This window comes from Gopherus evgoodei, chromosome 4, assembly GCF_007399415.2.
Source record: "Gopherus evgoodei ecotype Sinaloan lineage chromosome 4, rGopEvg1_v1.p, whole genome shotgun sequence".
Classification (NCBI taxonomy): domain Eukaryota; kingdom Metazoa; phylum Chordata; order Testudines; family Testudinidae; genus Gopherus; species Gopherus evgoodei.
The window spans coordinates 151,007,375-151,034,077 of record NC_044325.1 but is presented as its reverse complement, the minus strand read 5'-3'; the positions used below and the strand labels follow the sequence as shown (position 1 = coordinate 151,034,077).

General features: G+C 60.8%; 2 protein-coding genes across 8 annotated transcripts in view; one reads left to right on the top strand and one right to left on the bottom strand.

Annotated features, from left to right (window-relative positions):
* LOC115651067 (aldehyde dehydrogenase family 3 member B1-like) overlaps positions 1-9,949 on the top strand; it is a 16,222-nt gene extending 6,273 nt beyond the window's left edge. Inside the window, exons 3-12 of the mRNA XM_030561926.1 lie at positions 832-957; positions 2,487-2,649; positions 3,411-3,521; positions 3,779-3,899; positions 4,154-4,239; positions 4,466-4,547; positions 4,857-5,243; positions 5,493-5,659; positions 6,497-6,596; positions 8,742-9,949. Coding sequence (XP_030417786.1) covers positions 881-957; positions 2,487-2,649; positions 3,411-3,521; positions 3,779-3,899; positions 4,154-4,239; positions 4,466-4,547; positions 4,857-5,243; positions 5,493-5,659; positions 6,497-6,596; positions 8,742-8,935 — 1,488 coding nt within the window. The 5' untranslated portion in view covers positions 832-880 and the 3' untranslated portion in view covers positions 8,936-9,949. The remainder of the gene's footprint in view (positions 1-831; positions 958-2,486; positions 2,650-3,410; positions 3,522-3,778; positions 3,900-4,153; positions 4,240-4,465; positions 4,548-4,856; positions 5,244-5,492; positions 5,660-6,496; positions 6,597-8,741) is intronic.
* LOC115651068 (aldehyde dehydrogenase family 3 member B1-like) lies at positions 9,943-26,703 on the bottom strand. Of its 7 annotated transcripts, XR_004000306.1 has the most exons (12): positions 26,688-26,703; positions 22,280-22,442; positions 20,411-20,521; positions 20,051-20,171; positions 18,357-18,442; positions 17,902-17,983; positions 17,094-17,480; positions 16,620-16,786; positions 15,566-15,665; positions 14,834-15,229; positions 13,321-13,738; positions 9,943-12,374 (listed from the first exon to the last, which is right to left on the bottom strand). XR_004000306.1 is itself a non-coding variant. In XM_030561928.1 (10 exons), the coding sequence occupies exons 2-10, from the start codon at positions 22,439-22,441 to the stop codon at positions 15,036-15,038; spliced, it is 1,410 nt and encodes a 469-aa protein (XP_030417788.1). In that variant the 5' UTR covers position 22,442; positions 26,688-26,703; the 3' UTR covers positions 14,646-15,035. The 7 variants fall into 7 exon arrangements, 3 of the variants coding, with proteins under 3 accessions (XP_030417788.1, XP_030417789.1, XP_030417790.1); XR_004000303.1 differs by having other exon boundaries at positions 9,943-13,738; XR_004000305.1 differs by lacking the exon at positions 13,321-13,738.

Genomic DNA, 26,703 nt, shown 5'->3' with positions numbered 1-26,703 from the left:
TGAACAAGCTGGGCCACCCCAGGCAAAGAGGCGGGTTAGCGGCTCCAACAGGTTTGGCCTGTTACAAGTGCCTGGGAACGTGAGTGGGTGGGGTGGCTGAGTGACAGGCTTCTGCTCCCAGTCCTAGCATGCACTCAGGCAGGAGGTGGTGTTTGCTGTGCATCCCAGGCTAAGCTTTGGGCTTTCCTTTGGGGTCTCTGCCCCCCTCTGCTGGCTGCACCGTGCCCCAGGCTTAGCGCTCTGCTCCTGTGCCCTCTAGCCAGGGAGAGAACGCAGGCAGAGTCCCCTGCGCCCAGCAGGAACAAACAGGAGCCAGGTCCCTTGCTCAGAAGTCCAAGTCTGCCGCTCTCTCTGCTGCATCTCTCGCTGCCTGGCTGCTATTTCACCCACAACCAATCAGTTTCCCTCTCTTGCCCCACCCCCCACCTTTGCAATCAATCGCAGAGAAACTCCTTTGCTTGTTTCAGAGGGGCAGCCGTGTTAGTCTATAACAGGAAACAGAACGAGGAGTATTTGTGGCGCCTTAGAGACTAACATATTTATTTGGGCATAAGTTTTCGTGGGCTAAAACCCAGATGACAAGAAAACCCAGTGGGTTTTAGCCCACGAAAGCTTATGCCCAAATAAATGTTAGTCTCTAAGGTGCCACAAGTACTCCTCATTCCTTAGCTTGTGATTAGCTTTGCCATGAGGGTCATTGCCTTGGACAGGGGCTTCCTGTTGTTTCCAGCTATCACTACACACAAGGATATGTAATTGCTCCATTGCTTTGGCCTGAAAGACAGGTGCTTAGCACAGCCATTGGCTTTAACCAGGTCTATGACTTTATAGATCAAAGACACGTTTGTTGAAAGCCACCAACACCTTCCAGGGTAACAACATGGACACAAAAGGAGACATCCCAGGGAAGGCGCCCACGGGTAGCGACATAGGCAAGATGGACTCCAAAGCTGCTGGGTGAGGGGCCGAGTGCCTAGAGACACCAAGCTTTGTGGGTCACCACAGCTGTCAGGGAGGTGTGGTGCAGAGCCGAGTGGGTGAACTAGAGGGTTTAAGGCTTGGGGCAGCTAAACTCAACCCCCCCCCCACACAAAGGGGGCCCAGGCCAAGCCCTGCTGGCTGCAGCAGGGTTAGGGCCTAGAAGGGGAGTGGCAGTGCTGGGCTCTTGCTCTAAGCCACCAGTCCCTGCCCCTCAGAGCATCTCACTGGGGGGGGGCACCCAATGGGGGAGTCTCCTCCCAACCAAACCAACACACAGCACAGGCCAGGCAGGCCCATCCTCACACTGACAACGGAGCCATGGGCCACAGGCCAGTAGGGTCACACCTGTGTGGGTCACTGATGGGAGGATAAATCAGGACTCTGAACAACTGCAGGGCAGAGCTGGGATAGAACCCAGAAGTCCTGGCTCCCAGCTGCCCCCCATTCCCACTCTAACCCCCAGACCTCACTGCCCTCCCCAAGCCAGCAAAGAACACAGGAGCCCTAGCCCCCAGCCCTGCCGTGCCTCTAACCACCAGACCCCCCCTCCCCAAGTTGGGCTAGAACCCAGGAATCCTGGCTCAGAGCACCCCGCTCTAACCCAGCGATAGAACCTAGGAGCCCTGCCTGCTGCCCCCCTCTAACCACCAGACCAGACCCCACTCCCCTCCCAGAGCAGGGATACAACCCAGGAGTCCTGGCTCCCAGCGCTGGTAGCTCTAGGTCTCTGCCCTCTCCTGACTCAGCCCGGCCCCGGCCAATCACCATCCTCCACTGGAGGGCCGGTGCCCAATCATCAGCATCATAACAGGAACAGGGCGGGGCTGCACCAATCAAAACACCCTCTAGTGGTACCTTGTACAGAGGGGATCAGGTACCGAGGGTGATGCCCGCTGCAGGGGGCGGGGCTAACAGGTAGTGGGGGGGGGCCTGTTACAGGAGCAGGGTGATCAGGCAGTGAGGCCGGGGCTTGCTCCATGGGGTAGTAGGGGACAGAAAAGGGGTGTGGGATGGTGTCTCAAGTTGGGGCTGCCCCCACCATTTGATTTCACTGTAATCCCTACCCCTTTGGGCCCCTCTGGGGCCGGACCACTCCTCTCCCCATCTGCAACCCCCCCCCAGGGGGCAGCCCCTCCCCATTGCCTCTACCCCCCCCACGGGGGTCAGGGTTGGGAACTGTGGATATGGGCATGGTTAGAGGCTCAGAGGCCATGGGGATGGGCAGAGGCTGCAGTGGGAGAGGGGCTAGGGTCTCAGAGGCTGTGGGGATGGACAGGGGGTGTAGGATAGGGGGATTGGGGGCTCAGAGGCTGTGGGGATGGACAGGGGGTGCAGGGGAGGGGGATTGGGGGCTCAGAGGCTGTGGGAATGGGCAGGGGAAGGATCAGTGGCTGTGGAGGTGGATGGAGGTGGGTGGGGATCAGTGGCTGTGTGGATGGAGAGCTGGGGATGTGGGTGGGGCTCCGGGTCCCCCCAGCACAGGCTGACCCACCCCCTCCCTCCAGCATGAACCCCTATGTGGGTTTGGTGAGCAGCCTGCGCGCTGCCTGGCTTACGGGGAAGACACGCGCAGCTGAGCACCGGGTCTCCCAGCTGGAGGCGCTGCGCCGCTTCCTGGATGAGAAGAAACAGCCCATCCTGGATGCCATGGCCTCGGACATGCGCAAGGTGAGCCGGATGGGGCTGAGCCCAGCACAGGGCAATGGGGGTCAGGTCTCCCTGTAGGGCAGGGTTGGGGGGAATGGGGGTCTCCCTGGGGATCCCCCACAGCACAGAGAGCAGGGGGTGCACTGGGGTCTTGTCTGCCCAGGTTCCTAGTCCACCCTCCTCCCCGCAGGAACTGGGTCGCGCGCTAAGTGAGGTGGTTGTGGCACGTGGTCCCCTCTCTTCTCCCCTGGGGACGGGCTTGTGTGTGCATGTGGAGGTGTTTTGGTAGGGTCTAGTTAAATGCCCTTGCTGCTCTGGGTTCTGTCAGCGAAGACCCATGGGGCAGCGCATACCCTTGGAGTGGGAGGGCTGGGATGACTCTTAGTTCCCAGGACAGTTCGTTCCCTGGGCTGTGACCAGCCCCCAAGGAGGCTCTGTCTCCTGGAGAGTCCCCCGGGCCCAAGAAGTGGAGCTGTTGACCCCGGTCCCCATCCCAGGGCTTTAGGCTTTGTTAGATACACCGGGCCCAGGCCATGGAGATGCGCCGGATCCAGCCCTGGTCTCTCTAGTCTCTGGGGTGCCAGTGCAGGGCGAGAGAATGGGGTGAGGGGCTCCTGGCAGCCCGTGATGCTGAGGAGACGCACTAAGATGACTTGCCTCAGCTGGCATTTCCTGCGGGCGGGACGGCTTCGCGCCCAGGCCTGTCGTGTTGCTGGGGGCCAGCTGGGAGGTGACAAAGGTGATGGGCAGGGTTTGAAGCTAACGCTGCTGTGTGCCCCCAGCCCCCCTTTGAGGTGGAGCTCTCCGAGATCGTCCTGGTCAAGAACGAGGTCAACTACGCTCTCAACAACCTGTCCAGCTGGATGAAGGACGAGTTCGTGGAGAAGAACCTGGTAAGGGGGAGATGCGACCCCGGGGCTGAGCAGGCAGGGGAACCCCACTGGGGCTGAGCTGTGGGGATGGGGGAGAAAACACCCCCCGAGGTGAAGCCTGGGGCGGGCAGGAAAGAGCATCCAGGGCTGAGCTGGGACTTGCTCCCCGCATCCGAGCTAGGACTCCTATCCCCACAGCCGAGTTCAGTCCCCCACACCCACTCCAGGACCTGGGACCTGCTCCCCCCAGCTCCTGATGCTGAGGCCTCCCCCTGCAGGTGACTCAGCTGGACACGGCCTTCATCCGAAAGGAGCCCTATGGAGTGGTGCTGATCATTGGGGCCTGGAACTACCCCTTGAATCTCATCCTGGTACCCCTGGTCGGGGCCATCGCGGCCGGTGAGTCAGGGACCTAAACCCCACAAGCCTGGAACCTGCCCCAGGCAGAGGTCCCACCCCCAGCATGGTCCCCACGTGCTTTGGGGCAGGGCTCCTGACCCAGAACCTTCCCCCGGCACCAAATGAGGCTCCTGGCGTGTTCTCCCAGGTCATCTCCTTGCAGTGCTTCCCAGTGGCAGATCGGGGTGCTATGGCGAGGCCCTGGGGAGGGGAGGTGTCTGTGCTGCACAGTGACATCCCGCCTGCTCCCCCAGGGAACTGTGTGATCATCAAACCATCCGAGATCTGCAGCAGCACTGAGAAGATCCTGGCTGAGACGCTGCCCAGCTACCTGGACAACGTAAGGAGCTGCCCCCCCCCCCCCGGGCACCACGCCCATCTCCTGTTCCCAAAGTGCTGAGCCACTCCTGCAGGCCTAGCACCATGCCCAGCCCCCTATCCCATGCCCCAGCCCCCCACACCCAGCTCTCCTCTGTGCCTCCCCAGTATTTCGACCACTGGGGTGAGGCAGAGTAAAGGGGGCAGGAGGAGGATCACCCCACATACCCTCCCCTCTCCGATTGCAGGACTGCTTAGCTGTGGTGACCGGGGGCCCTGCGGAGACCACCCAGCTGCTGGAGAACAAGTTCGACTACATCTTCTTCACGGGTATGTCCCAAGTGACCCAGCCCCCGCCCCTCTCCATGGTCACCTCCTCTTCCACCATCCAGTCCCCCTACACGTCCTCTGCCTTCCCTCTCCCAGGGGGCTGCCCCCAGAGCCCATTGCCACGGTGCACACTCAGGGCCCAGCCAGTGGCTCTGGGCCCCTCGGCGTTGTCCTGACTGGGCCAGGAAGGGGCTCTCTGGGGCTGGGATCCCAGCTGAGTGATTCTCTGAGCCCTGAGGCCCCTGGCGCCTCAGGCCGGGTGGAAGAGTGGCAGGTCTCTGCCCTGATGCATGCCTCCCACTCCCACAGGCAGCCCCCAAGTGGGCAAGATAGTGATGGCAGCTGCGGCCAAGCACCTGACGCCGTTGACACTGGAGCTGGGGGGCAAGAACCCCTGCTATGTGGCCGACGAGAGTGACCTGCAGAACGTGGCCAACCGGCTGGTCTGGGGGCGCTGCTTCAACGCGGGGCAGACCTGCATCGCGCCCGACTACGTGCTGTGCAGCGCAGAGACGCAGGAGAAGCTGCTGCCCGCCCTGCGCCAAGCCATCACCCAGTTCTTCGGCCCCGAGCCCCGGGAGTCACCCGACTTTGCCCGCATTATCAGTGATAAGCAGTTCCAGCGCATCCGGGCCCTGCTGGGCAGCGGGCGTGTGGCCATCGGGGGGCAGACGGACGAGAGGGAGCGCTACATCGGTGAGGGCGGGCACACGACTCGGGGGAACCCATGCCAGGGCACAGGGCTCTGGGCTGAGTATCCAGGGATCCAGGCAGGGCATGGGGAGCCCTGATGGTGGAGAAATGAGCACTGGGAGCTCTGGTGGCAGGGCAGGGCCTGTGGGGAGCTCCGGTGCCAGGGCAGGGCTGGATGGAGGCAGACCCATGGTGGATGAGGGCTGCCATGTGTCCCTGTGCAGTGACTGATGCCCCCCTCTTCCCCCACAGCCCCCACGGTGCTGGCGGACGTGCAGCCATCGGAGCCTGCCATGCAGGAGGAGATCTTCGGGCCTGTCCTGCCCATCATCACTGTGCCCAACGTGGACGAAGCCATAGCTTTCATCAACCGCCGGGAGCGGCCACTGGCCATGTACGTCTTCGCCTCCGACAGCAAGGTGCGGGGCAAGAATCTAGGGCGAGTTCTGGCTGAGGACTCATGCCTGAGCCCAGGGCAGGCTCCGTGCTGGAACCGGCTTTTCACCCATTCACTGCTGGGGCAGTGCGACCCCCCCACCCTGGGCCCAGTCTCCACAGGGGAATGGCTCTGCTTTGCCCCCCCGGGCAGCCGCCCCCCGTGTGAACACTCTAGGGTGGGTTCAGGAGCAGATGCGCTTGGCTTCACTCCAGTAGATTGGGAAGAGGCCGAAGCTGAACCCCTGTGAAGCGGAGTGAGAGCGTCCAGACGGGGTGGCACTGTGAGACTGTATGACCGACATGAAACCAGCCCAAGCCTCTGTCAGCCGTGAGGATAGAACTGGGCCCTTCAGGGAACAGCACAGGGCCCCAGCCACAGAGACACCCTGTGTGCATTATGCATGGCACTGGCTGATGGGTAGCAGAGGCTGCCCTGGTGCCTGCAGCACCCTCGATTCTGTGTCGGTCTGACTTTCCTGGGTGAACATGCAGTGCACTGCCTTGATGGGAGAAGTGGGGAGGAGCGTGGCTGTTACAAGGCGAGGGCTGAACTCCAGCACCTGCCTGGGCAGTGACGTAACCATGAGGGCAAGGGGGCAGGAGAGGATGGGCTGGAGAACATGGCTGGCCTGGATAGGAATTGGAGAGACTGCTCCAGTGTCCCACACCCCGCCCGAGCCCGGTCGCCCCTCCCGGAGGGAAGCAGCTGTGTGGGAGGGGCTCCGGGCCAGCTGATGGGGTGGCACTGGGGGGGGAGCTGAGGGTGGGTACCAGGTGGGAATGGGGCTTCCTCACTCCCCCTTTCTTTTTCCCACCAGCTGGTGCACCGAGTGCTGGAGCAGACGAGCAGTGGCGGTTTTGGTGCCAACGACACCATGATGCAAACAACGCTAATCTCACTGCCCTTCGGTGGGATTGGTACGTCTGGGCCCCAGCTAACCCCATTTCTTGGCCCCCAGGCGGAGACTGAGCCCCCGGGGGCCACTAGATGCACAGCCCGGGGAAGGGGCCTGTCTGCCATGGGGTTCCTGGAACATCGGGGCCTGGCTTTAACCAGCTCCAACCATTGCAGCCTGGAGCTGTGCAGCGGCCTAGTCCTAGAAGAGCGTGTGGCCTCCCACCGCTGACCCAGTTGCCTGCAGAGACATGGGCTGGGAGCAGGGCCCAGCATCTCTGCCCAGGGCATAGTGCACACACTGGGCCTCGGCTGGGGACACTGGGACCACACGGAGCGGCCCAGAGACCTGCTGCTCAGCTGCATCTCCTCCGGTGTCACTAGGGCCTGCAGCTATGCCATGGCTGAGTTTTGCTATGTGGGCACAGCCCTGTGGGCTGGGATCCACCGTGGGAAGATGCATGGCTGGGCCCCACGCCTGAGCTGGAGCCACGCTGTGTGGGCAGGGCCCAGTGGGCTGGGATCATACCGGGGGGGCGGGGCGGGACGTGGCTGGGCCTGGCTGGCCCCGTGGCTGAACTGCGCTGTGTGGGCAGGGCCCAGTGGGCTGGGATCATACTGGGGGGGCGGGGCGGGGTGGGGCTGGGCCTGGCTGGGCCCCGTGGCTGAACCGCGCGGTGTGGGCAGGGCCCAGTGGGCTGGGATCGTGCTGTGGGGGTGGGCGTGGCTGGGCTAGGATTGTACTGTGGGGGTGGGCGTGGCTGGGCCCCGTGACTGAACCGCACTGTGTGGGCAGGGCCCAGTGGGCTGGGATCGTGCTGTGGGGGTGGGCGTGGCTGGGCCCCATGACTGAACCACGCTATGTGGGCAGGGCCCAGTGGGCTGGGATCGTACTGTGGGGGTGGGGGCGGCTGGGCCCCGTGACTGAACCGCACTGTGTGGGCAGGGCCCAGTGGGCTAGGATCATACCGGGGGGGCGGGGCGGGACGTGGCTGGGCCTGGCTGGCCCCATGGCTGAACTGCGCTGTGTGGGCAGGGCCCAGTGGGCTGGGATCATACTGGGGGGGCGGGGCGGGGCGGGGCCTGGCTGGGCCCCGTGGCTGAACCGCGCTGTGTGGGCAGGGTCCAGTGGGCTGGGATCGTGCTGTGGGGGTGGGGGCGGCTGGGCCCCGTGGCTGAACCGCGCTGTGTGAGCAGGGCCCAGTGGGCTGGGATCGTACTGTGGGGGTGGGCGTGGCTGGGCCCCGTGACTGAACCGCGCTGTGTGGGCCGGGCCCAGTGGGCTGGGATCGTACTGTGGGGGTGGGGGCGGCTGGGCCCCGTGACTGAACCACGCTGTGTGGGCAGGGCCCAGTGGGCTGGGATCGTGCTGTGGGGGTGGGGGCGGCTGGGCCCCGTGACTGAACCGCACTGTGTGGGCAGGGCTCGGTGGGCTGGGATCGTACCGGGGGGGCGGGGCGGGACGTGGCTGGGCCTGGCTGGCCCCATGGCTGAACTGCGCTGTGTGGGCAGGGCCCAGTGGGCTGGGATCATACTGGGGGGGCGGGGCGGGGCTGGGCCTGGCTGGGCCCCGTGGCTGAACCGCGCTGTGTGGGCAGGGCCCAGTGGGCTGGGATCGTGCTGTGGGGGTGGGGGCGGCTGGGCCCCGTGGCTGAACCGCGCTGTGTGAGCAGGGCCCAGTGGGCTGGGATCGTACTGTGGGGGTGGGCGTGGCTGGGCCCCGTGACTGAACCGCGCTGTGTGGGCCGGGCCCAGTGGGCTGGGATCGTACTGTGGGGGTGGGGGCGGCTGGGCCCCGTGACTGAACCACGCTGTGTGGGCAGGGCCCAGTGGGCTGGGATCGTGCTGTGGGGGTGGGCGTGGCTGGGCTAAGATTGTACTGTGGGGGTGGGGGCGGCTGGGCCCCGTGACTGAACCACACTGTGTGGGCCGGGCCCAGTGGGCTGAGATCGTACTGTGGGGGTGGGCGTGGCTGGGCCCCGTGACTGAACCACGCTGTGTGGGCAGGGCCCAGTGGGCTGGGATCGTGCTGTGGGGGTGGGGGCGGCTGGGCCCCGTGACTGAACCGCACTGTGTGGGCAGGGCTCGGTGGGCTGGGATTGTACTGTGGGGGTGGGCGTGGCTGGGTCCTGCCCTGACCCCGTATCTGAGCTCTGCTCTGTTTCTAGGGAACAGCGGGCTGGGCTCGTACCACAGCAAGTTCAGCTTTGACACCTTCTCTCACCACCGCGCCTGCCTCCTGCGCAGCCTGGGCCTGGAGACCGTGAACGCCCTGCGCTACCCACCCTACAGCGAGCGCAAAATGGGGCTGGTGACTTCTGCCTTCGAGATCAAACGCAAGGGCACCTGCACCCTGCTGTGACGGGAGGGTGGGCCCAGCCCAGCCCAGCCCCCCTGCACCGTACAACCCACTGGCTGCCTGATGGGAGTGACGGCCATGGGGGAGAAGGCCTGGCCAACCTTAGGAGGCCCCCTCCAAAGGGGTTAAATAATCTTTGTCCGACTCCTTCATCTTCCTGGGAGAGGGGCACAGCTTCCTCCATCCCAGCTCTGGGAACTCCTGACCATCCTAGCCCAGCCTCTTGCTTCCCCAGCTCCAGCTGCTTGAGTGGCGGGGAGAGAGCTTCCCCCACACCACATCCCCAATGGAGACAGTTGCTTGGAGGAGGGAAATGCTAAGGGGGCTGCCCAGGAATGACCCCCCCCCCCCCGGCCAGGTGTCTGCCCCACCAAGGAGACAGGTGGGCCATGTAATCCCAGTGGTGCCCTCTGACACTGATTCCCCTGTCAGGCTGCTGCTGTGTTGCCCAGGAAGGGCAGTGTCATCCTCCCATTGCCTGCTGGGGGGGGCAGGTGTCCTGGAGCCGCAGGACCCTGCTCCGAGGGGGATGAGGGCTGAAGGGGCAGTAAGGGCAGCCTGTGACCCAGCCTGCTGCCAGGGAATCACTTCTGTCTCAGACATGCCCGCTGTGCTGGCTTAGCCTCATTCTCCCATCATGCTGTCTGCTGTCCACCATCGCTGCCGGTGCCCCCTGCTCCATGCTTTTCCCTGCGTAGATTTTGGTTTAGTAAAGACTCGGCGTTGAACGCGCCTGCCTGGCCTGGTCCTGCAGGTCCTTCACCCTCCCTGGCTCTGGCTCAGTGGGCAGCATGGGCAGGGCTGGGGTGAGGCCCCCAGAGAGGGGACTAGCCACAGCAGCCAGCATGGCTAGGGTCTGCCCCCCACCCCCATCTTCTCCCTACTGCCAAGGAGCAGCTTCTGGGAAAATGAAAGACAAGGAGCAACAGCCGGGGAGAGCCCTGCGGGTTGGGATTGAGGGGCACTAGCGAGGGGGGCAGGGCTGGGATAGCAGGGGTCTGTGGGTCAGCATTGAGGGGCACTGGCACAGCTGGGGGTAGGAGGAGCCCAGGGCTGGGACAGCAGGGGGCTGAGGGGAAGGATTGCAGGATTTTGGAAGAGCTGTGGCGGGAGCCCAGGGCTGGGATAAGAGGGGGCTGTGGGTGGCCCCAGTGGACTAAATTCAAGGTGTGAATTAATTTTCAAGTCCTTCACTGCAAGTGGCCCAAGCCAGCTCCAAGGGCCCCATCCCTCTGTTCTTCCCCATGGCCACAGCTCAGTGCCTCTGGGCAGTGGGGGTGTGGAATTCCTTAGCAGGGCCAGCTGCAAACCCAGGTTCCCCATGGCAGAGCTGGGAGTAACCCCCAGGTGCCCAGAGGCACAGACTGGCTGAGCCCTGTCGTGCAGACTGACTGTGCCACATCGCTGTCCGCGTATGTGCAGACATAGCCCCTCGGCCACACGCTCCTCCTCGGGGCCAAACCAAAACCCACGTCCCTGGGCCTGGCAAATAGCGAATGCCATGGGACAAGGGTGGGTCCCTCCGCTGTGGCTGCCCCCCGCAACCTTTATGCTCCTAGCTTGGGCTCAGCAGCCCAGGTCCAAAGACTGTTTAGGAAACCCCTTCCCTTTTTATTGCACATGAAGACGTTTGTGTTGGGCCAGTTCCACAAGTGAGATGAAAAGAAAAGTGGAACAGCGAGACGAACTGGAACTGACCCACCAGGAACTGCTCCTACAGCTGCTGGGCCAGCGTATTCCACTTTAGATGGGCACATGCTCCCATGTGCAATGGCAGTGTCCAGTGGGGCCAGGACTGTTCTCCATAGATGAGGACACAAAGTGCCTCGCTCATCCCCCCTGCCTAGCAAAAAACAGCCCCCATCACCTCACCCATCCCCCTCCACCCCGCCAGACAACCCCCATTGCCTCACTCGTCCTGCCTTGCCTAGCCACAATCACACCCCAGTCCTTGTCCCTCCATTAAAAACCATTTGGAATGAGATTTAGGAATTGTTTAAAAACGTTTCACTAGATACCCAAAGTCGTCACAATCAAGAAAGACCACACTGGCTAAAAAACCAACCTAACTTAGAGGAAACTGAAGTCAGTAATTAATCAAAATATATATATATATTTTAAGAAATGGAAGACAAGGCAGGTTGATAGTAATGGATAGAAATCATAAGCTAGGAATAGTAGAAAACTGATAGGGGGTCGGACTAGATGATCACATTGGTCCCTTCTGACCCTAGAATCTATGAATCTATGACCCAAGGGAAAAAAAATCTATTGCCAAGAGAGTTAAGGACAATACGTTTTTAAAATATACTAGAAACAAAAAGAACCATAACATGTTATCAGTCCATTACTAGATGGAAATAGAATGATCAATAATAATGCCAGAAATAACAAAAGTGTTCTGTAAATATTTCAGTTCTGTATTTGGGAAAAAGCTGTATGATGTAGTTGTAAAATATGATGATGACTCTTTCCATTCAACTAGTATCTCAGCAGGATTTTAAACAGCAGCTACCACAATTAGACATTTTTAAATCAGCAGGCCTGGATAACTTCCATCCAAGAGTTTTAAAAGAGTGGACTGAGGAACTGCTGGACCATTAATGATGTTGAATACATCTCAGAAAATTGGGGATGCCCCGGAAGACTGGAAGAAAGTGAATGTTGTGCCAATAATTAAACTGGATAATCTGGGTAATTATAGGCCTGTCAGTCTAACATCAATCCTGGACAAGATAATGAAGCAGCTGATACAGGAACAAATTAATAAAGAATAAAAAGAGGGCAATGTAATAACTGTCCGTCAACATAGGGTTATGCAAAATAGATCCTGACAAACCAACCTAATATCTTTTTTATGAGATTACACGTTTCGCTGATAAAGATGATAGTATTGGTGTAATAGACTTCTGTAAGGCATTTCACTTGGTATCATATTTTGATTAAAAGCTAGCATAATACAAAATTAACATGTCACATGCTAAATGGATTAAAAACTGGCTAAGTGCCATATCTCAAAATGTAATTATAAATGGGAAAACATCATTGAACGAGTGTGTTTCTAGTGGGGGGTCACCCAGGGTTCAGTTTTTGGCCCTATGGTATTTAACATTTTTATCAACAACTTGGAAGAAAACAAAATCATTGCTGATAAAGTTTGCAGATGATGCAAAGATTAGGGAAGTGGTAAATAATGAAGATTACAGGTCACTGATACAGGTTTCAAGCAAACCAGATTCATTTGAATATGGCTAAACATAAATGTATACATCTAGGAACAAGGAATATTGGCCGCACCTGCAGGATGGAGGACTCTGTCCTGGGAAGCAGTGAGTCTGTGAAAGACTTGGGGGTTGTGAAGGATAATCACCTGAACATGAGATCCCAGTGCAAGGCTGCAGCCAAAAGGGCTAATGGGATTCTGGGATGCATAAACAGGAATCTGGAGTAGGAGAGAGAGAGATGATTTTACCTGTATATTCGGCACTGGGGTGACTGCTGCTGGAATCCTGCATCCAGTTCTGCTGCTGTCATTGGGTTTGCCAGTCACCTCTGGGGCTTAGCTCTTTCAGCCAGACACCCTCTTCTTGCTGTTCCTTGGCCTGTCTTGCTCTGGGGCCCCTCTCTTGCTCCTCAGGAGCTGCAGTGCCTCGTCTTCAGGGCTTAGCCCTCCAACCAAGTACACAATGGTCCTCCCCTTCCGAGGTTCTACAAAGTCCTCCACAGCATCCTAGGCACACTCCTGGCTGAGCCACACTCCCTCAGTGACTGGGATGAACCTTCCCAGACGGTCTTCACGATCACTGCCCAGATCATGCCACTCTTTCAGGGGCTGTAGGGGAACCCAGGCCCACCCTCTATTCTGGGTTCCAGTCCAGGGGTCCTATCTCCAGCAACTACCCCAAACCTTCCTGCCTCATCCCTAGACTACTCCCTACCTTGCCTATCCCAGGCTTGCATTGTCCATCCTAGCTAAACCCTTATGTCCTTCTGGTCTACTAGACAGACCCTTCCTCTTGGGGCCAATGCCCCTTTCTCTCCCTTACCCCAGGGACAGTGACTGCAGCTCTCCTCCCTGCAGCCTCTTTCTGCTACCAGCCCCCTGGTTTTGTAGACGCCGCTCCTGTCCTGCCCTTAGTTAGGGCTCTCCTCTCAGCCTAAATGGTACGGTAAGGAGGGTCAGCTACCAAGGCTCATACTCCCCCACTCTTCTCACAGAGTAATTCCTACCCCAAACACCCCTTTCGTGGAAAGATGAAGTAAAGATCAGGCAGCCATTCATTCAAAGGTTGGACACTCGACCCTGATAACAGTAGATTGAAATTCCAAGGATTAAATCTGCCACCTGCGGAGAGAGTCTATCCAGATCCGTCAAGTACCTAACTTACGTGCAATTGGAAAATCCTGAGCGACCTGCACTTTGAGGCTGGAAAGCAGAGAGAGCTGCTAGTGAGCTCTGACGGAACTAACATCCAGGACTTCTTGTTTCAGGCGGAACAAACAGTCCAGAACACGTTCTTATTCTGAGACCACGAGGAGAACCGCTTCCATGTTAACAGGTAAATGTATCTAGGCACAAGGCTTTCTGCTATTTAAGAGAACGTTTTGCACGTTCTCGAACAGTCGGCTTCCTGCGGAGTCAACCATGGAGTGTCCATAGCACATGATGAAAAGCCGCCACATTGGGATGCAGCAGGCAACCCTGCTCTCGTGAAATCAGGTCTTGTTCTGGAGGTGGAGTCAAGGGAGATCTGGCGGACAGGGTCAGCAGAGTAGAGAACCAGTGCTGACGAGGCCAAGCCAGTGCTACAAGGATCACACAAGTACAATCCTTCTTGATTTTTGAGCAGCACTTTGGAAACTAGTAGCACCAGAGGGTAAATGTATATCAATGTGTCCTTCCAGGATAAGAGAAAGGTGCCTGTGAGAGATCCCTGACTGTTACCTGCTCTTGAACAGAAATGAGTCTTACCCAATCCAGCCTGAGAGAAGCTTTTAAAGCAGCATGTATTATATATTACGGGTCCAGACTTATACCTAAGCCCTTATACCTAACCCCATTAATTTCAGTTCTGTTACCAGTTCCTCTTTATCGGTCAGGACTAGAGCTAATAAAGAATTTCCCCCACACTGGCAGCAACACTTTTTGAGGGAGGAACTTGGCATCTATAACGTTTCAAAATTCCCAGAGTGTTTCAGTGCTGCCAGCATGGCACCTCCAGCACATAGCTCTCAAATTAAAGTCCTCCATGATCACGCAGTGTTTTCCCTAAACATTACGATGTATAAGGCTCTGATCATCCTATTCCCTAGTGCATGGGCAGTGCGCAATACAGGCTAAGCCTCCTCACACCTTGTGTAGCCGGGGGAAGGGGCGGAGTTCTCTAGCTCCTCTCCATCCCAGCTAGGGCCACAGTGGGGCTGAGACCAGCAAGCGGGGCTGTGGTCTCAGCCAAAAGAGGCGGGACAGGGAGGCTAGCCCTAGTGCGATTCAGTGACTGTAGCAGACACCAACTAATACCTTGTGTTTTATCTGTTAGGACAGCAGGACTCAAACGTTAGCAACCTGAGGACTCCCATTTAGGATTTCAATTTTTTTGCAGAACCCCAAGTCCCCTGCTCAATTCTAGGCTCCACCTCCTTCCCCCAAGGCCCCACCTCACCTCTTCCCGCCCCTGCCCCTTGTCTTCCCCGCCTCCTTCTGCCCTCTTCCCCGAGTGCATCCCATCCTCTCTCCTCCCCCCTCCCGCCCAGCATCTCCTGTACCCCACTGAACTGCTGTTCCCCGGCGTGCAGGAGGCCCTGGGAGGGAGGGAGAGGCGTTGAGGGACAAACAGGTAGGAGTTGATCAGTGGGGCCGGCGGACCCCAGTTTGAGAAATGCTGTATTAGGACACTGAACCTTAAATATTCCAGATCATTTTCTTCCATCGTCAGTGGGGGAAAGAGGAAGGCTGGAGAGTGTCTTTAATCTGTGGAAGGCGGGGGTGTCAGATTTCCTAGGTCAGCTGGGGGACTCAAGCCAGCTGCTCCTCTCCCCCATGGCAGTCAGGCAACACATGGGTTGTGTGATGCTGGGTGGCCGGGCTGGGCCGACCCTCCCGTCACAGCAGGATGCAGGTGCCCGTGCGATTGATCCTGAAGGTGGAGAGCACCAGCCCCATTTTGCGCTCGCTGTAGGGTGGGTAGCGCAGGGCGTTCACGGTCTCCAGGCCCAGGCTGCGCAGGAGGCAGGCGCGGTGGTGAGAGAAGGTGTCAAAGCTGAACTTGCCGTGGTACGAGCCCAGCCCACTGTTCCCTAGAAACAGAGCAGAGCTTGGATACAGACTCAGGGCCGTGCCCAACCCCACGGTACGATCCCAGCCCACTGGGCCCTGCCCACACAGCACGGTCCAGTCACGGGGCCCAGCCATGCCCACGCCCTCCCTCCAGTACAATCCCAGCCCACTGGGCCCTCCCCACACAGCGCGGTCCAGTCACGTGGCCCAGCCATGCCCTCACCCCCCTTCTATTACTATTCCAGCCCACTGGGCCCTGCCCATAGCACAGTCACGGGGCCCAGCCATGCTCCCCCTCAGGGGCTCAGCCCCAGGCTGGGGGCAGGGAACAGGGGTTAGCTGGGGCCCAGACATACCAATCCCACCGAAGGGCAGCGAGATTAGCGTCATCTGCATTATGGTGTCGTTGGCACCAAAACCGCCACTGCTCGTCCGCTCCAGCACCCGACGCACCAGCTGGGGGGAAGCAGAGATGGGGGGTGTGACGAAGTGGGATGGTTCTGAATGTTTCCTCTGAATACTGTGTGGGTGCCTCAGTTTCTGGACGACACTCTGTCTCCTGGCAACTAATGGCCCGGGCCCTTCCCTCCTGCAAAGCGATGCTAAAGGTGTGGGAGAATAAAGAGATCAGGTGACCTCCTGGCCCAGGAAAGAGACAAAGGCCAGAAAGGAGGGGCTGGAGGGGGTTTCAGTTTGGAGCTGGCTGGGGATGAGGAGTGAGTGCAGACATGGGGGTCTGCCTCACTGGGCCCCAGAATGGACCCGGCTGAGCGGTCCGGTTCTCTGTACCTACATGCTCTGTTTTAGACCGTATTCCTGTCATCTAATAAACCTCTGCTTTACTGGCTGGCTGAGAGTCACATCTGACTGTGAAGCAAAGCGGGGGTGCAGGATCCTCTGGCTTCTCCAGGACCCCGCCTGGGCAGACTCACCGTGGAAAGCGCATGGAGGAGCATATGCTGAATGCTCCAAGGAGAGACCCAGGAGGTGAAGCTGTGTGAGCTTCTCACCCTGAAGACAGTCTGCTCCAAGGGAGAGCAGGCTCCCCAAAGTCCTGACTGGCTTTGTGGGGAGCAGTTCCAGAGCATCACCCGGGGACTCCATGACAGGGGGTGAGGGAGCCCCAATTTGTGCCTGATACCCACCCGCAGTTACCCCAGTGCTGCCACATCAGCTGGCCTGGAGCCCCTCCCACACAGCTGCATCCCTCCAGGAGTGGTGACCAGACCTGGGCAGAGTGTGGGGAGCCAAGCAGCGCCGTCCTCCTGTGGAGACTGGCCCCAGCGTTGTGGGCTGGGGATCGCACTGCACCAGCAGTGAACAGGTGAAAGACCAGTTCCAGCATGGAGCCTGCCCTGGGCCCGGGTGCGAGTCCTCAGCCAGAACTTGCCCTAGATCCCTGCCCCGCACCTTGCTGTCGGAGGCGAAGACGTACACTGCCAGTGGCCGCTCCCGGCGGTTGATGAAGGCGATGGCTTCGTCCACGTTGGGCACGGTGACGATAGGCAGGACAGGCCCGAAGATCTCCTCCTGCATGGCAGGGTCTGACGGCTGCACATCCGCCAGCACCGTGGGGGCTGTGTGTGTGGGGGGATCACTCACTATACAGAGGCACATGATAGCCCTCATCTGCCTCCATCTAGCCCTGCCCTGATACCAGAGTTCCACACAGGCCCTGCCCTGCAACCAGAGCTCCCAGTGCTCATTCTCCACAATCAGTGCTCCCTGTGCCCTGCCTGGATCCCTGGATCCTCAGCCCAAGGCCCCTGAGACCTGGCATGGATGGGTCCACCGAGCCCCCCCACCCTGGCATGGATTGGTCCCCCAGAGCCCCGGCATGGATGGGTCCCCCAGAGCCCCGAGCCCTGGTGGTGGGGCCCTCACCGATGTAGCGATCCCTCTCGTCCGTCTGCCCCCCGATGGCTACACGCCCGCTGCCCAGCAGGGCCCGGATGCGCTGGAACTGCTTGTCACTGATGATGCGGGCGAAGTCGGGCGACTCCCGGGGCTCGGGGCCGAAGAACTGGGTGATGGCGTGGCGCAGGGCGAGCAGCAGCTTCTCCTGCGTCTCTACGCTGCACAGCACGTAGTCGGGCGCGACGCAGGTCTGTCCCGCGTTGAAGCAGCGCCCCCAGACCAGCCGGTTGGCCACGTTCTGCAGGTCGCTCTCATCGGCCACGTAGCAGGGGTTCTTGCCCCCCAGCTCCAGCGTCAGCGGCGTCAGGTGCTTGGCCGCAGCTGCCATCACTATCTTGCCCACTTGGGGGCTGCCTGTGGGGGTGGGAGAGATGCGTCAGGGCAGAGACTCGCCACTATTCCACCCGGCCTGGGGTGCCAGGGGCCTTGGGATGCAGGCAGCCCCAGGCTCCCCCAGGAAGGGGAAGGACCCTGCATCTAACTGGGGGCTCCAGTCACTCCTAGCCCCCATCTTCAGGGGCCTCAGGGCTCAGAGAGTCACTCAGCTGGGATCCCAGCCCCAGAGAGCCCCCTCCTGGCCCAGTCGGGACAACGCCGAGGGGCCCAGAGCCACTGGCTGGGCCCTGAGTGTGCACCGTGGCAATGGGCTCTGGGGGCAGCCCCCTGGGAGAGGGAAGGCAGTGGACGTGTGTAGGGGGGGGCTGGACGGTGCTCCTTGGAGTGGAAGGGGAGGGGACCATGGAGAGGGGAGGGGGCTAGGTCACTTGGGTCGTACCCGTGAAGAAGATGTAGTCAAACTTGTTTTCCAGCAGCTGAGTCATCTCTGCAGGGCCCCCGGTCACCGCAGCAAAGCAGTCCTGCAATTGGAGAGGGGAGGATGTGTGAGGTGATCCTCGTCCTTCCCCCTTTACTTTGCCTCACCCCTGCCCATTGCTGTACTGTTCCCCTCTCTGCTCCCTATGGCCCTGTCCCCGTCACGCTGGCTACCGGCACTGATAGGATGTTGGGCGGGGAGGGGGCACCGGGGAGCAGCTCAGTGGGTGTGGGGATGCATTGTTCGAGGTATTGGTGGAGGCACAGAGGAGAGCTGGGTGTGGGGGGCTGGGGTATGGGGGCCAGCTTGGCATGTGGTAAGGGGATGGCCAGGGTGTTAGGCCTGCAGGAGTGACTCAGGAGTGAGTGTGGGAACAGGAGATGGGCGTGGTGCCTGGGGAGGGGGCAGCTTCTTACCTTGTCCAGGTAGCTGGGCAGCGTCTCAGCCAGGAGCTTCTCAGAGCTGCTGCAGATCTCGGATGGTTTGATGATCACACAGTTCCCTGGGGGAGCAGGCGGGATGTCACTGTGCAGCACAGACACCTCCCCTCCCCAGGGCCTCGCCGCAGCACTCCAACCCACCACCGGGGAGCACTGCAGGGAGGTGTCCCTGGGGAACACACCAGGAGCCTCATTTGGGGCTGGGGAAGGTTGTGGGTCAGGATCCCTGGCCCAGAGGATGTGAGTGTGACACTACACCCCATATTCTCACAGTGATATTATTATGATATGATTATGGCATAATCATGATGCATTTTATGTAAGATGGGTCATGTAAGGGGTCATTGGAAAGCTTATGATTTGCTGAATATGATTATCCTTTTTGTATGCATGTATCTGAAGTTGTAAATACTAATTCTGTATCTATACTTCAAATGTAGTTACACCTGGATAACGCCCACTGGACAAGATGCTTTTAGCCTAGATAGATGGTTGGGAAGGGCCTATTCAGGGCAATGGGCCACTAGAAAAAACAACAGACCTTAGCAGAAGCTTATCCCCCACCTGGGGAGCCTTCCTGAGTACACTACAGACAGTCCGAGAGTAACGGCTGCTATGACTCTACAAGGACATGTGACCACGCTATTCCATCTTGGGAGGTCAGTATTTTTCTACAAACTGGTCTGAGAACCAAGCTGCTGGAACAAAGGCTTTCTGCCATACGCTAAAACTATATAAGGCAGGAGAGTAACATCATTTGGGGTTCTTCACTCCTCACACAAGAAGACTCCTGGAAACACCAAATGAACAAAGACTGAACTGGGGAAAGTGCTGGACCCAGGCTAAAGGGATTTCTAGCCTGTGCATGAAGGACCTGGGGACTCCAGGCTGTAAAGCAAGTGCAGCTTGTGCCTTAAGAATCTGCAGCCTGATTGTATCATTTCTCAGAATGAGAATCTGTTAATTCATAGCCAATCTATTTAGTATATTAAGTTTAGTTTACATTTTGTATTTAGTAGGTAATCTGCTTTGATCTATTTGCCATCACTTAAAATCTATCTTTTGTAGTTAATAAACTTGTTTTTGTTTTAATCTAAACCCATGAACTTTGACTGGAGTGCTTGGGAAAAATCTATGCTTGGTTACCACAACTGAACATTGCTCTCTTCACATTAAGGGAGAGGCGGAGCGGGTATGAAACCCATATACTGGCGAGATTTAACCAGGGCAGGATGGTTCTGCTCTGTGGTCCCAGGCTGGGAAGCTGGTGCTTACGGGGGGAGGGATAGCTCAGTGGTTTAAGCATTGGCCTGCTAAACCCAGGGTTGTGGCTTCAATCCTTGAAAGGGCCATTTAGAGATTAGTACTGCTTTGAGCAGGGGGTTGGACTAGATAACCTCCCGAGGTCCCTTCCAACCCTGATATTCTATGATTCTAAAGAACCAACGTGTCATTGCAGCTGGATGTGTCCCTACCTGTGTGAATGCTGGTGAAAGTGAAGGCTGGAGGGCTCTGTGGATTGTCACAGAGGCACAGTGTGAGAGGGAGCCCAGGCTGGTGGATCAGAGGGCTCGGTGATACCCCAGTTCCAGGTGGCACCCAGGGGAGAACCCATCACAGCAGGGACCATGCTGGGGGTGGGGGAGGGGTGTCCCTAATCCCTGACTTACCGGCCACAATGGCCCCAACCAGGGGCACCAGAATGAGCTGCAAGGGGTAGTTCCAGGGCCCAATGATCAGCACCACTCCATAGGGCTCCTTCCGGATGAAGGCCGTGTCCAGCTGAGTCACCTGCAGGGGAGGCCTGGGTGTCAGGAGCTGGGGGCAGTGGATCCCAGGTCCTGGGGGGCGGGGAAGTGAACTGGACTGTGGGGACAGGAGCCCTGGCTTGGCCATGGGGGCAGAGCCCGGCTCAGCCTTGGGTGCTTGTTCTCAGATGCCACAGGCCTGGGGGGGTGTTTCTCCCCCCATTTCACTTGGGGGTAGCACATCCCCCCCCGCTCAGCCTTGAGGATGCGTCTCCCCCTTACCAGGTTCTTGTCCACACCCTTGTCCTTCATCCAGCTGGACAGGTTGTTGAGCGCGTAGTTGACCTCGTTCTTGACCATGATAATCTCAGAGAGCTCCACCTCGAAGGAGGGCTGGGGGCACAGAGCAGCAATTAGCTTCATCCCTGCAGCCCAGCCATGCCCATTCTGATACTACTTTGATCCGGAGGCTGCGTGCCTCCATGCATCCTACTGCCAGACACAAGAGGTGCCTGAATCCCATAGCTGGCTGGAGAACAGAATTACTCCGCTGAACTGAAAGGAGGCCCAGCCAGTGGGCCCTTAACCCTGAGCAGCAGGGAGGCCGATGCAGGCTGGGCTCCTGAGGGCAGCAGCAGGGAGGACAGTGTTAACAGCCTGGGCTTGCAACTGCTGCTAGTAAACAAACGCACAGATGAGGGGAGAGCGAGTGGAGCTGGAGCTCAGAGGAACAGGGCCTACAGGGTTAGGGGCTGGCTCTCTGCCCTCCCCCACCCACGCTTTACGCTTTGCTACCTTGCCGACCCTGGATTCCAGGTGACACAGGTTACCTGGTTTGGAAAGGGTGGCCTGGAGTCCCTGCAGATCCTGACAGATGGGCATTGATCCCCGAGGGGTAAAAGGCTCTGAGCAGGAGTCTGGCTCAGTGGGACGCGCTGGGCAGAGCTCTCAGGGTGAAGCAGGAGGGCTGGAGCCCACAGGCTCCATCTCGGAGGCAGTGAGGCCACGTGGCCGGCCTTGGAGGAGGAGTGGGACCTCTGGGGGGCCTGTGCACTGAAGGGCTCCTCCAAGTAACTGTTTAAAGACTGGGGCATTGACCATGACACCACCATGGCCTGGGACACACAGCCCTGCCCATCCACCACTACAGACCCCGAGGGCAGCGTGGGGCCAGGATGGGACCAGCTGGGGGAAGCTCACTGGGGTGGGGGCAGACGCAGTGTCATCTCCCCTGGCAAAGGATCCCCCCATAGGTCAGTGCGGTCCCCAGGCCAGAGGCATCTGGTCTCATCAACCCCAGACTCACGCAGCCGTCGGGGTGCATGAGGCCTTCTGCCAGCTCCGGGCGGCTGAGAGATGCCGACTCATCTTGGCAGGCAATCCCTGGCCTCGGATCTCCTCGCTTTTGTCACCTCCTAGCTGACCCCCAGCAACACGACAGATCTGGGCACGGAGCCGTCCCACCCACAGGAAACGCCAGTAGGTCACCACAGTGCGTCTCCTCAGCACTACCGGCTGCCAGGAGCCCCTCAGCCAGTCCTTTCGCCGACACTGGTGCCCCATGGACTAGAGAGACCAGGGCTGGATCCAGCGCATATCAGCGCTCCATGACCTGGGCCCTGCGCATCTAACAGAGCCTAAACGCTTGGGATGGGGACCGCGGTTGACAGCTCCACTCGTTGGGCCAGGGGGACTCTCTGCCACCAGGAAAAGCTGGTCTGTGCAGGAGACAGAGTCTCCTCAGGGGCCGATCACAGCCCAGGGAACAAACTGTCCCAGGAACTGTCCCAGCCTTCCCCGTCCAAGGGCAGGTGCTGCTCCCAAGGGCCTTCGCTGACAGAACCTAGGGCAGCAAGAACATTTAACTAGGCCCTAACAAAACACCCCCACCTGCACAGACACAGACCCGCCCCCATGGGAGGAGAGAGGGGACCACATGCCGCCGTCACCTCGCTTAGCACATGACCCACAGTCCTCCACTCCTGCGGGGAGGAGGGTGGGCCAGGAACCTGGGCAGACAAGACCCCAGTGCACCCCCTGCTCTCTGTGCTGTGGGGGATCCCCAGGGAGACCCCCATTCCCCCCAACCCTGCCCTATAGGGAGACCTGCCCCCTATTGCCCTGCGCTGGGCTCAGCCCCATCCGGCTCACCTTGCGCATGTCCGAGGCCATGGCATCCAGGATGGGCTGTTTCTTCTCATCCAGGAAGCGGCGCAGCGCCTCCAGCTGGGAGACCCGGTGCTCAGCTGCGCGTGTCTTCCCCGTAAGCCAGGCAGCGCGCAGGCTGCTCACCAAACCCACATAGGGGTTCATGCTGGGAGAGGGGATAGGTCAGCCTGTGCTGGGGGGACCCAGAGTCCTTGACCCATCCCAAGCTCTCCATCCACACAGCCACTGACCCCCACCCATCTCCATAGCCTCTAATCCTTCCCCCTGCGTCCCCACAGCCTCTGAGCTCCTGATGGGAGGATAAATCAGTACTAGGACCACCAGACCCCACTGTCCTTCCAAACCCAGGAAAGAACAGGAGCCCTCCCCCACTGTAACCATCTCCCTGCAGCCCCTGCCTATCCCCACTGCCTCTATCTAATCCCTCTCCCCCTGCAGTCTCTGTCCATCCCCAAGGCATCTCAGCCATTAACCAACTCTGCCCCTCCCCACCGCCTCTGAGCCCCTAACTCTCCTCCCCCTGCAGCCCCTGCCCATTTCCATTGCCTCTGAGCCCCTAAACCCCATCCCCTTCAGCCCCTGCCCATCCCCATGGCCTCTGAGCCCCTAACCCCCACCCCCTTCAGCCCCTGCCCATCCCCATGGCCTCTGAGCCCCTAACCCGCACCCCCTGCAGCCTCTGCCCATCCCCATGGCCTCTGAGCCCCTAACCCCCACCCCCTGCAGCCCCTGCCCATCCCCATGGCCTCTGAGCCCCTAACCCCCACCCCCTGCAGCCTCTGCCCATCCCCATGGCCTCTGAGCCCCTAACCCCCACCCCCTTCAGCCCCTGCCCATCCCCATGGCCTCTGAGCCCCTAACCCCCACCCCCTGCAGCCCCTGCCCATCCCCATGGCCTCTGAGCCCCTAATCCCCACCCCCTGCAGCCCCTGCCCATCCCCATGGCCTCTGAGCCCCTAACCCCCACCCCCTTCAGCCCCTGCCCATCCCCATGGCCTCTGAGCCCCTAACCCCCACCCCCTGCAGCCCCTGCCCATCCCCGTGGCCTCTGACCACACCCATCTCCACAGCCCCCAACCCTGACCCCCCCCCCTGCAGCAAGCCCCGCCCCCAGTACCTGATCCCCCTTCGGCCAGGTAAAAATCGCCGCTGTTTGTGATTGACACAGACCCGCCCCCTTCGCGCTATGCTGATGGTGATTGGGCAGCGGATCTCAAGGGGAGGACGATGATTGGCTGGGCAGGGGCTGAGCCAGGGGAGGGATGATGTTGTGGCCCTTCACCCGCTACTGTTTTCTGGCCGGTGATGCGGCCGCGGCTCCGCCCTGCAGGGCAGAGAGCTAGAGCCAGAGCCGCCCACGCCCCGCGGTGCTGGGAGCCAGGGGTCCTGGGGTCTGGCCCTGCTCTGGGAGGGGCTGGGAGCCAGGGGTCCTGGGGTCTGTCCCTGCTCTGGGAGGGGCTGGGAGCCAGGGGTCCTGGGGTCTGGCCCTGCCCTGGGAGGGGCTGGGAGCCAGGGGTCCTGGGGTCTGTCCCTGCCCTGGGAGGGGCTGGGAGCCAGGGGTCCTGGGGTCTGGCCCTGCTCTGGGAGGGGCTGGGAGCCAGGGGTCCTGGGGTCTGGCCCTGCTCGGGGAGGGGCTGGGAGCCAGGGGTCCTGGGGTCTGGCCCTGCTCTGGGAGGGGCTGGGAGCCAGGGGTCCTGGGGTCTGTCCCTGCCCTGGGAGGGGCTGGGAGCCAGGTGTCCTGGGGTCTGGCCCTGCTCTGGGAGGGGCTGGGAGCCAGGGGTCCTGGGGTCTGGCCCTGCTCTGGGAGGGGCTGGGAGCCAGGGGTCCTGGGGTCTGGCCCTGCTCGGGGAGGGGCTGGGAGCCAGGGGTCCTGGGGTCTGGCCCTGCTCTGGGAGGGGCTGGGAGCCAGGGGTCCTGGGGTCTGGCCCTGCTCTGGGAGGGGCTGGGAGCCAGGGGTCCTGGGGTCTGGCCCTGCTCTGGGAGGGGCTGGGAGCCAGGGGTCCTGGGGTCTGTCCTGCTCTGGGAGGGGCTGGGAGCCAGGGGTCCTGGGGTCTGGCCCTGCTCGGGGAGGGGCTGGGAGCCAGGGGTCCTGGGGTCTGGCCCTGCTCGGGGAGGGGCTGGGAGCCAGGGGTCCTGGGGTCTGGCCCTGCCCTGGGAGGGGCTGGGAGCCAGGGGTCCTGGGGTCTGGCCCTGCTCTGGGAGGGGCTGGGAGCCAGGGGTCCTGGGGTCTGGCCCTGCTCGGGGAGGGGCTGGGAGCCAGGGGTCCTGGGGTCTGGCCCTGCCCTGGGAGGGGCTGGGAGCCAGGGGTCCTGGGGTCTGTCCCTGCCCTGGGAGGGGCTGGGAGCCAGGTGTCCTGGGGTCTGGCCCTGCTCTGGGAGGGGCTGGGAGCCAGGTGTCCTGGGGTCTGGCCCTGCTCTGGGAGGGGCTGGGAGCCAGGGGTCCTGGGGTCTGGCCCTGCTCTGGGAGGGGCTGGGAGCCAGGGGTCCTGGGGTCTGGCCCTGCTCGGGGAGGGGCTGGGAGCCAGGGGTCCTGGGGTCTGGCCCTGCTCTGGGAGGGGCTGGGAGCCAGGGGTCCTGGGGTCTGGCCCTGCTCTGGGAGGGGCTGGGAGCCAGGGGTCCTGGGGTCTGGCCCTGCTCTGGGAGGGGCTGGGAGCCAGGGGTCCTGGGTTCAATCCCTGCTCTGGGAGGGGCTGGGAGCCAGGGGTCCTGGGGTCTGGCCCTGCTCTGGGAGGGGCTGGGAGCCAGGGGTCCTGGGGTCTGGCCCTGCTCGGGGAGGGGCTGGGAGCCAGGTGTCCTGGGGTCTGGCCCTGCTCGGGGAGGGGCTGGGAGCCAGGGGTCCTGGGGTCTGTCCCTGCCCTGGGAGGGGCTGGGAGCCAGGGGTCCTGGGGTCTGTCCCTGCTCTGGGAGGGGCTGGGTGGGTGAGAGGTGTGGGAGGGGCTGGGAGCCAGGGGTCCTGGGGTCTGTCCCTGCCCTGGGAGGGGCTGGGAGCCAGGGGTCCTGGGGTCTGTCCCTGCCCTGGGAGGGGCTGGGAGCCAGGGGTCCTGGGTTCAATCCCTGCTCTGGGGGGGAGGGGTGAGCGATGGGGTCTGGGAGCCAGGACTCCCGGGGTCTGTCCCTGCTCTGAGAGGGGTTGGGTGGGAGGGGCTGGGAGCCAGGGGTCCTGGGGTCTGTCCCTGCTCTGGGAGGGGTTGGGTGGGTGAGAGGTGTGGGAGGGGCTGGGAGCCAGGGGTCCCAGGGTCTGTCCCTGCTCTGGGAGGGGTTGGATGGGTGGGAGGGGCTGGGAGCCAGGGGTTCTGGGGTCTGTCCCTGCTCTGGGAGGGGTTGGGAGCCAGGGGTCCTGGGTTCAATCCCTGCCCTGCGAGGGGTTGGGTGGGTGAGAGGTGTGGGAGGGGCTGGGAGCCAGGGGTCCTGGGGTCTGTCCCTGCTCTGGGAGGGGCTGGGAGCCAGGGGTCCTGGGGTCTGTCCCTACTCTGGGAGGGGTTGGGAGCCAGGGGTCCTGGGTTCAATCCCTGCCCTGCGAGGGGTTGGGTGGGTGAGAGGTGTGGGAGGGGCGGGGAGCCAGGGGTCCTGGGGTCTGTCCCTGCTCTGGGAGGGGTTGGGAGCCAGGGGTCCTGGGTTCAATCCCTGCTCTGGGAGGGGAGAGGAGTTTGGTGGTTAGAGCAGGGGGCAGCTCCAGGCCCCAGCATGCCAAGCACGTGCTTGGGGCAGCAAGCTGCGGGGGGCACTCTGCCAGACCCCGGGAGAGTGGCAGGCAGGCAGCCTTTGGCAGTACACCTGCGGGAGGTCCACTGGAGCCGCAGGACCGGCGACCGGCAGAGCACCCCCCAGCATGCCGCTGTGCTTGGGACGGGGAAATGTCTAGAGCTATCCCTGCTAGTTAGAGCAGTGTGCTGTGAGCCAGGACTCCTGGTTGTAGCTGAACTTGGGGGGTGATGTCTAGTGGTTAGAGTGGGGGAGGGCTGCAAGCTGGGGCTCCTGTTCTTTCCTGGGTTTGGGAGGACAGAGTACTGATTTATCCTCCCATCAGTGACCCACACAGGTATGGCTCCCTGCTCTCAGTGTGAAGATGGGCCTGCCTGGCCTGTGCTGTGTGTTGGTTTGGTTGGGAGGAGACTCCCACATTGGGTGCTCTCCCCAGTGAGATGCTCTGAGGGGCAGGGACTAGTGGCTTAGAGCAAGAGACCAGCACTGCCACTCCCCTCCTAGGCCCTAACCCTGTTGCAGCCACCAGGGCTTGGCCTGGGCCTCCTTTGTGTGTGTGTGGGGGGGGGCTGAGTTTAGCTGCCCCAAGCCTTAAACCCTCTAGTTCACCCACTCAGCTCTGCACCACACCTCCCTGACGGCTGTGGTGACCCACAAAGCTTGGTGTCCCTAGGCACTCGGCCCCTCACCCAGCAGCTTTGGAGT

Excerpts from the sequence above, each read along its gene's own strand:
- LOC115651068 (XM_030561928.1), bottom strand. The coding sequence starts at position 22,441 with ATGAACCCCTATGTGGGTTTGGTGAGCAGCCTGCGCGCTGCCTGGCTT. Across the intron at positions 17,984-18,356 it reads TGCCCAGCTACCTGGACAAG|GACTGCTTTGCTGCGGTGAC; the intron begins GTAAGAAGCTGC and ends CTCCAATTGCAG. Across the intron at positions 15,230-15,565 it reads GCTGCCCTTCGGTGGGATTG|GGAACAGTGGGCTGGGCTCG; the intron begins GTATGTCTGGGC and ends CTCTGTTTCTAG.